Below are 7,505 nucleotides of genomic sequence, written 5' to 3' on the forward strand. Positions count from 1 at the left end.
ATATATATATATATATATATATATATTGATTGTTTGTTAATTAAAAAAACGTTACGTTTTAGAAAGAATAGTTTTTTGGCATATTATATAATATATAAAAGTGATTGTTTTTCCATTTCATAATACTTGAGATTTCTTGTAAGCACTGGAAATGAAAGGTCAAGCCCACTGCATTATGGGTAACTATTCCACAGTATGCTTTGTTGCATACTGCACATTTTAAGAAATGTAGCAGGACAACCAAGTATTCTGTGCACACAGGAAATTCTTATACTGTGTATACTGCAATGCATAATACAGAAATAGAGTTGCAATATAGTATTGCATTCTGCCCTTTTTCTCTTACCACATTTCTGTCGCTATCTTTCAGGAAATTACGTTTTCTTCTGTGAGTCAGGGGGCTGTAAATTGAGGACAGATTCTTGTCATTGCTCATTATTATGAACTGTTTACTACTACATAGCAAAAACACAAATAATTCATATCAATATTTACAAAAGAAATGGTACCTAGGGGTCTCGGGAACAAAAGTGGAGGAAAATTCATGAAAGTGTCCAAGGTCTTCAAACAGGGGGTCACTGTCATTCAACAGACAGGCATTATTCAGGGAATCCGGTGTGTCTGGCTCCAAACAGGGACTGTACAGAGGACTGCCTGGCTCTGAGCTCTCCTGGATGTCATCCATCTCTTCGATTACGGGTTAATGTATATATACTTTGGCTATAGCTGACAGACTGTGTGCAGATGAGTCTGGGAAGAGGAATACAATACAGGAAGATACATAAAAGCCTCTGTACGCGCATTAAGACTGTGAAGCTGCATAATTACGCTCCCTTTAAATGTAAATATTTTATACTTCATATCTTATTGATATGTTGAAACGTACAGACTTTTGCTAGTTAAAAAGCGTTCATTATATTCGCTGACAGTCATTCGCGATCCTCCGCGTATGTTTGTGATAACAACAGTACTGAGGTGTGAAACTGATCTGTGATCGGCTGGATTCGACGTTTAATCGAAGACGCTGATAAACGGTTAGCAAGTCACATTATATTAAGATCGCTTAAATGGCCATAGTTTACAAAAACTTCGTGTTTTTATTGTGGAATTGAAATACGGTAACTTTACTCACCATCTTTACGAAACATACCACTACGAAAAGCAAAAATCTTCGCTTAGATACCGCATCAGCGAATAGCGAAGTCACAATGGAAAACACCGCCATAGAAGTTCGGTTTGTTTTCCGGTTACGCCACTTCCGGCACAAGGATCGTTAGGTTTGCATTTAAAGGACCCTGACATTTTGACTTATTCTCATATAAAGAAATATCCTTGTTTACTTCTAATAGCAAGTCACTATGTATATATATATATGTATATATATATACATACACACACACACAAGTATATATAACTTGAGATGCAAAAACCTCTAAGTTCGTCTGAGATTGTTCTTTCAAATTATTTTTATCAGGCGCCTATGAAAATATCATTGGAAATTTTTGAAAATAAGGCATTCTATAACTGACTAATAAACCTTTTCTTTGCCATTAAAGTGAAATTACTGAACCTTAACATAGGAGCCTGATAAAAATGCTAATTTAAAAGAAAAAAAATCTCAAATTTAGAGGATTATGTTTGTCTTTGAAATAATTCAGTCTGTCTTTTCTGGAAAGGTAATCAAAAATATTGATGACCTATCTTGCACTACACAGGCTTTTGTCCAATCAAATGCTCTCTATATTGAGAATATCCCACCCTCTAATGCCATCTGCTATTAACTAGCAAATGAAAAAGTAAAGAAAAACTAAATGAATGCATAATAATAATAATAATAATAATAACAAAAGTCCTTTGGTATGTCCCAGCCAAACTTTCAACAACATGCCTTAACACCAAAGAAAAAAGACAAATGAATTTATGGGATCTTTAATCTTGACACAATAATAAAATTATTTACATATTATTATTATACAATTATGGATTAAAATGAACAAACTGATGGCAAAAAATACAGAGACAACCTCTACATTCTTTTTTAATAAAAGAAACCTTCCTTTTAGAACATAAGGTTAAGTCTTCTACAGTGTTGACGTGAGAACAGAGAGATGTTTTCAGAACAGCATGGATTGGAGGGACTTCCGAACAGTGGCCATCTCCTGTTGTTGCTGTAAAAATAAAACGTGCAGTTATCATAAATCCATTCTTACATCAATTCATACATTGATCTGAATATGCAATTTGTGTAAAATGGTTTTATGAACTGTTTACAGAAATTCCTTCAGTTTTTCATAATTGGGCTCCAATAACTAAACCAAACCCGTCTTGAAAATGTAGCATACGTCACATTTCACATTGAAGGGCTATTTAAAGCAGACATTTGTAACATCCAGAGTCTAAACTGTGTGAAATCTTTTTGTTGAAGCACTCACCGTGTCCATCATTATCTTCTTCTGTAGCAGGGCCATCTCTTTTCTCAGCTCCATCTGGGTGCCCTGCAGGAAGGCTTCATGGCTTTTCTCCATCTCCTCCATGTTCTGCACACAAATTAAAGACCTCAGTCGGTCAGCCAAATGATGAAAAAAAGGTCTCGGTTCAATTTCAAATCATTAAAGTGATGATGGCATCTGTGACCTTGACAAACTGCTCATACAGGTCTTTGATGGTTTTCATTTTCTGGTTTTGCACAACCCTCGCCTGCTGGAAGAGCTTCTGCTGCTGGCGAAACAAGATCTGTGAAAACAGAAATTAGGGAGTTCATAGGCCATGAGTGAGACGTTTACGTCAAGTATCTCTAAATGGCTGCTAGATATCCTGAAAAGCTGCATTATATTTTTCACAAGACCCTTAATCCTTATAATATTTCCTCTCCCTTATGCCGAGTTCACACTGCACGATTTTCAAACTCGTCGGATCGCCGTTGTTTTCACACTGCGTGACTATCTGGGGTAGCATTCAGTTGCTGCTGTGTTCACATTGCACGATGGATCGGCTACAGGGGGTTTCACACTGCATGACTTCACAATAGGAAGAATCACCGACAGCTCTGTCTGGTCCGCAAACTACGTTTCACAACAAAACACACGCGAGAAGTGATAAGGAAATAAAGCAAGAACCCGCGTGCGTCAGACCGGAGTTCTCGAGCGCGAGCAAATAATGATTAAAAAATATATATAGCCCGCAAATTGTCTGTGAGCTGATTTCCAGCTACAAGGAGAAAAAGAAAAAAAAAAGAAAAAGAACAGGGATTGGGTGTTCTGCAAAGAGAGTTGGAGGTAAATAATTTTGCAGTAACTGTTATGCTGATGTTGTGGCTGGTCAAGCAAATGTAGGCGCTTGTTTCTGTATGATATAATTGTTCATATATATATATTAAAATACTGATATTCTGGTCTATAACTCCTCCCGAACTTCCCTCTGTCCTGTATCTTGGTCTCTCATTGGCTGTAGGTCATCGCCGATGTGCTTTTCAGTCAGAAATCATTGTACACAGCGTGATTGTGAATCGCCGACAGCTCCAGATATTTAGCATGCCAAATATTTCACGGGCGTCGGCGACGTGTCGGTGATTCCCTCAGATCGCGTCTTTGATAATTCACACTGCATGATTGTCACTCGCGTGAACGAGCACCGATTTGCCTCCGATCTCGGGCATTTGTCGGCGATTTCGCATTTCATTTTCTGGTTTTGCACAACCCTCGCCTGCTGGAAGAGCTTCTGCTGCTGGCGAAACAAGATCTGTGAAAACAGAAATTAGGGAGTTCATAGGCCATGAGTGAGACGTTTACGTCAAGTATCTCTAAATGGCTGCTAGATATCCTGAAAAGCTGCATTATATTTTTCACAAGACCCTTAATCCTTATAATATTTCCTCTCCCTTATGCCGAGTTCACACTGCACGATTTTCAAACTCGTCGGATCGCCGTTGTTTTCACACTGCGTGACTATCTGGGGTAGCATTCAGTTGCTGCTGTGTTCACATTGCACGATGGATCGGCTACAGGGGGTTTCACACTGCATGACTTCACAATAGGAAGAATCACCGACAGCTCTGTCTGGTCCGCAAACTACGTTTCACAACAAAACACACGCGAGAAGTGATAAGGAAATAACGCGAGAACCCGTGTGCGTCAGACCGGAGTTCTCGAGCAAGACTTTTTTTATTTAAAAAAAATATATATATAGCCTGCAAATTGTCTGTGAGCAGATTTCCAGCTAAAATTGTGCAGTGTGAACTCGGCATTAGTGTGATGCCGTGCCCCAAAATGACACGTTTCAACTTTTGACTACATTTTTCTACGTCTGCCACTTACATTCAGCTTCTCCTCCTGCTCCTCAGATGTCTGAACGTCGGTCTCCCACTGCTGAAGCACAGAGAGAACTTGCTGAGAATAATCTTGTGTCAGCTTCTGCCTGCAAAGAATACAAAACATTTATGTGTTTGAACATCAAAGAAAAAATGTGTCATTTTCCATACAGTGCATTCATTCACCTCTGATTCTGCTGAGTTTTCCACATTTGCTCCAGTTTCTGAGTGCTGCCCTTCAAGGAGTTTTTGGTGAGAACCTCCAAGCGTTTCCTTTTGGTCTGCATGGCCTTGTTGATGTCCGCTAAATGGCCATTCAGTCATTGTTTATGAGTATTTAAAAGCCGGTTATATTCATTTAGCAAACATTTAGGGCCCTTTATTCAGAAATATGGGCTATTATTATTGAAGCGTCAGTGGTGAACTTCACTTACCACCAAATCTTTCCAGCATAGTTTGAACCTCATTCCTGAGATAAAGGACAACAAATGATTTTTCTTTTCAGAGAAAGGGCTTCATAAATTCAGCCAGGAGTATATATTTCAGTACTTACCCCACACCTGCATTAAGATCATCGTCTTCAAACGTATCTGAAGATCTTTTCTTGGTCAGCTTTTCAATGATTGGAGTTTCTAATGTAATGTAACAAAATGAGAACAATATACAAACAAGCTTCACAGCTATATCACTTGTTATATGTATATAGAGACTATTATTAAATAATTCATATTAATTTGCAAATTATATATACTTTAATATAACTGTTAATAAATTCACATGTCTAATTAACTTACCTTGGAATACCATGTAAATATCATGGTATAGCCTCTAATGCCATCACTGTACTTACCACCAAATATGTTTTTGTAATGGGCATGATAAAATACACAGACACACCATCTCTGGTATCATCGTCAGACAAACTTCCTTTCTTTTCCTCCAGAGTGTCGAAGTCAAACGCCTTCAGGTCTGTGGAGCCGTCAGTGTGTTTGGTCTTCTTGTTCTGTTTTCTCCCGGAAGCTGCCATCTCGCTGTAGTCTGGTCTATTTAAATAGAAGCAGCAACAAAATACAAACTCCAACATGTAAAACAAATTAAATAATTTATCAATCATGAAATCGTTCAGCTTATTTTTAAATAATTAAAATACTACGTGAAAATGATTGAAACCAGATACCATAGGTTATATAAAACGTTTATTCACAAAAAAGCTCAAAATAAAACATACTTTCATAAACATATATTCTTCCTTTCTAGTAAGGTTGTGTTCTCGAAGGAAGCATCTGTATGTTAACTTACCTGAGGAGAGAGTGCGTGGGTGTGATCTCTCTATAACCAATCACGACAGTCTAGAAAACTATCCGAAACGTAATGACTTTCACTACTGTATGTTATTACCTTGCAAGTATTTAGAGGAATTATGAAATATTGTAATTTATTTATGAACAAAAACCAACAACGTTTGACGACGGTTTGAACTCGCGCGTCTCTGAAGCGGTTTCCCGCTGTTTTTATTTCGAGCGCGGGAGGAGGATGACTCACAGCGCGCTGATCACGTGCTGCATATTAATGACCAAAGAGGCACTTCATAATATTAAATATTAGGCTAGTCAAGTCTTTAACTTAAACAAATAATTTATCATTTAATTACTTGGATTCAAAACAAGTAAAAAAAAACAAACAACAACAGTAAAAACGGTAGTTTTATTTCTCCAGTTCACATTATTTTAATATAATGTATCTACAAAAAGTTCTATAAAAAGGGGGGAAACAACAAAATTATGACATTTAAAGTCAAAAGGTATGTTGACTTGAGTAATATTGAGTGTAATGTACAGTATGCCAATGTACAGCTTAGTTTTCATACAACACATACAGGGTTCACATTTTCTGTGCAAAATGACAGACAATTCATGTGCAGGTTAAACATCAAACTTCTCCTCGCATACATAGTGTCCATTTTCCTCATAATCCTCTCGCGTGACCACCATCTCTTCAAAGTCAGGGTTTTCAGCCAATAACTTTCCTCCTTCCCATGGGTAACAAATAGGACTGAAAACAAAAGACAAATATTCAGTCTAGATTGTTAAGAACATATTAATGTCAATCATTCTTTCAAAACATACTTCTGTGGCAGAATGACAGAAACTTCATATTCTACAGGAGCGAGTGCCCGGACTTCTTTGTAAACCCGATCTCTGTATCCAGGGAACAAGGTGTTGCCGCCAGTAAGAACAATGTTCTTGTAGAAGTGGGGCTGCATCTCTGGACACAAAAAGAGCCTTATGGTAGAGTACTTTTAATGCATTAACATTTTAAATCTCACATATATCAAATGAGAGGCAACCTACCTTCTGGCATGTTGTTAATGGAGTTGACCAAAGCCTCAGGTATGCCCATCTCCTGAATGCCAATGTCAGAGGGGTGAAAGAGCATCTCTGGCACTGCAAACCTCTCATTGGTGAGCCGCAAAATCTGATCCCCAGTTTTATATTTGCCAGTAAAATTCATCTCCTCTCTAGGCTACAGCACATAAAGAATAAAAAATTGCTGGATAAGTACAAAAGCAAGTATTGCGTTTTTATTTTTCATATTCAAGAATAGGGTCACAAGAATAGGGTTGCAGTATTTACAAAATGTTATACAATTGATTACCTTGCAAAATCCCTTTTTGATAGAGCTGAAATCCGGCAGCACATATTCTCTCATAACTGTATTATCTTCTCCTTTCAATCTGTGAAATAAACAGAATTATAATTATGCTATACTTAATTATACTGATTTTTGTTTCAAATTCTGTTAACCAAAGCTGCATTCATTTGATCAAAAATACAGCAAAACAGTAACATTGCGAAATATTATTAGAATTTAAAATAAGTGTTTGTATTTGAATACAATAAAATGTCATTTATTCCTGTGATGACAAAGTGATTTTTTTTAGCAGTCATTACTCCAGTCTTCAGTGTCATATGGACATAACAGTGGAAATTTTTATTTATTTATATATATATATATATATATACATACACACACAACAATTGAACAAATACCAATAAAAAGCACCTACAATCAAATCTAACAATTACAGAAATTGAGAAAAATCTATATCTTTATTGAGACCAGGATATAAGAGAGCATCCAATTTATGTATCCAATACGTTTCTCGTTGTTTTAACCATCTAAGTCTATCTTCACCTCT

General features: G+C 36.9%; 3 protein-coding genes across 3 annotated transcripts in view; all 3 read right to left on the reverse strand.

Moving 5' to 3' along the window:
• LOC107753552 (E3 ubiquitin-protein ligase RLIM) overlaps positions 1-1,255 on the reverse strand; it is a 6,555-nt gene extending 5,300 nt beyond the window's left edge. The window contains exons 1-3 of the mRNA XM_016569718.1: positions 1,133-1,255; positions 510-750; positions 347-401 (exon numbers count right to left, since the gene is read on the reverse strand). Of these exons, the coding sequence (XP_016425204.1) occupies positions 347-401; positions 510-685 (231 nt within the window). The 5' untranslated portion in view covers positions 686-750; positions 1,133-1,255. The remainder of the gene's footprint in view (positions 1-346; positions 402-509; positions 751-1,132) is intronic.
• Positions 1,256-2,073: 818 nt separating this feature from the next.
• sycp3 (synaptonemal complex protein 3) lies at positions 2,074-5,813 on the reverse strand. The gene is made up of 9 exons (XM_016569894.1): positions 5,606-5,813; positions 5,204-5,349; positions 4,860-4,938; positions 4,741-4,775; positions 4,493-4,610; positions 4,314-4,413; positions 2,635-2,733; positions 2,433-2,537; positions 2,074-2,168 (listed from the first exon to the last, which is right to left on the reverse strand). Exons 2-9 carry the CDS (start codon positions 5,331-5,333, stop codon positions 2,115-2,117), a joined length of 720 nt encoding a protein of 239 aa, XP_016425380.1. The 5' UTR covers positions 5,334-5,349; positions 5,606-5,813; the 3' UTR covers positions 2,074-2,114.
• Positions 5,814-6,022: 209 nt separating this feature from the next.
• actr6 (actin related protein 6) overlaps positions 6,023-7,505 on the reverse strand; it is a 3,850-nt gene continuing 2,367 nt past the window's right edge. Inside the window, exons 8-11 of the mRNA XM_016569895.1 lie at positions 6,962-7,040; positions 6,658-6,829; positions 6,433-6,571; positions 6,023-6,358 (exon numbers count right to left, since the gene is read on the reverse strand). Of these exons, the coding sequence (XP_016425381.1) occupies positions 6,229-6,358; positions 6,433-6,571; positions 6,658-6,829; positions 6,962-7,040 (520 nt within the window). The 3' untranslated portion in view covers positions 6,023-6,228. The remainder of the gene's footprint in view (positions 6,359-6,432; positions 6,572-6,657; positions 6,830-6,961; positions 7,041-7,505) is intronic.

Source organism: Sinocyclocheilus rhinocerous, unplaced genomic scaffold (genome assembly GCF_001515625.1).
Source record: "Sinocyclocheilus rhinocerous isolate Xijiao unplaced genomic scaffold, SAMN03320098_v1.1 scaffold200, whole genome shotgun sequence".
In the NCBI taxonomy this organism is placed as follows: domain Eukaryota; kingdom Metazoa; phylum Chordata; class Actinopteri; order Cypriniformes; family Cyprinidae; genus Sinocyclocheilus; species Sinocyclocheilus rhinocerous.

What these genes read in the sequence shown, in the direction of transcription:
- sycp3 (XM_016569894.1), bottom strand. Translation starts at nt 5,333, where the DNA reads ATGGCAGCTTCCGGGAGAAAACAGAACAAGAAGACCAAACACACTGAC. An exon ending in TGACGATGATACCAGAGATG is followed by an intron (nt 4,939 to 5,203) that starts GTGTGTCTGTGT and finishes ACATTACATTAG; the next exon opens with AAACTCCAATCATTGAAAAG. An exon ending in AGAAGATAATGATGGACACG is followed by an intron (nt 2,169 to 2,432) that starts GTGAGTGCTTCA and finishes TTATTTTTACAG; the next exon opens with CAACAACAGGAGATGGCCAC.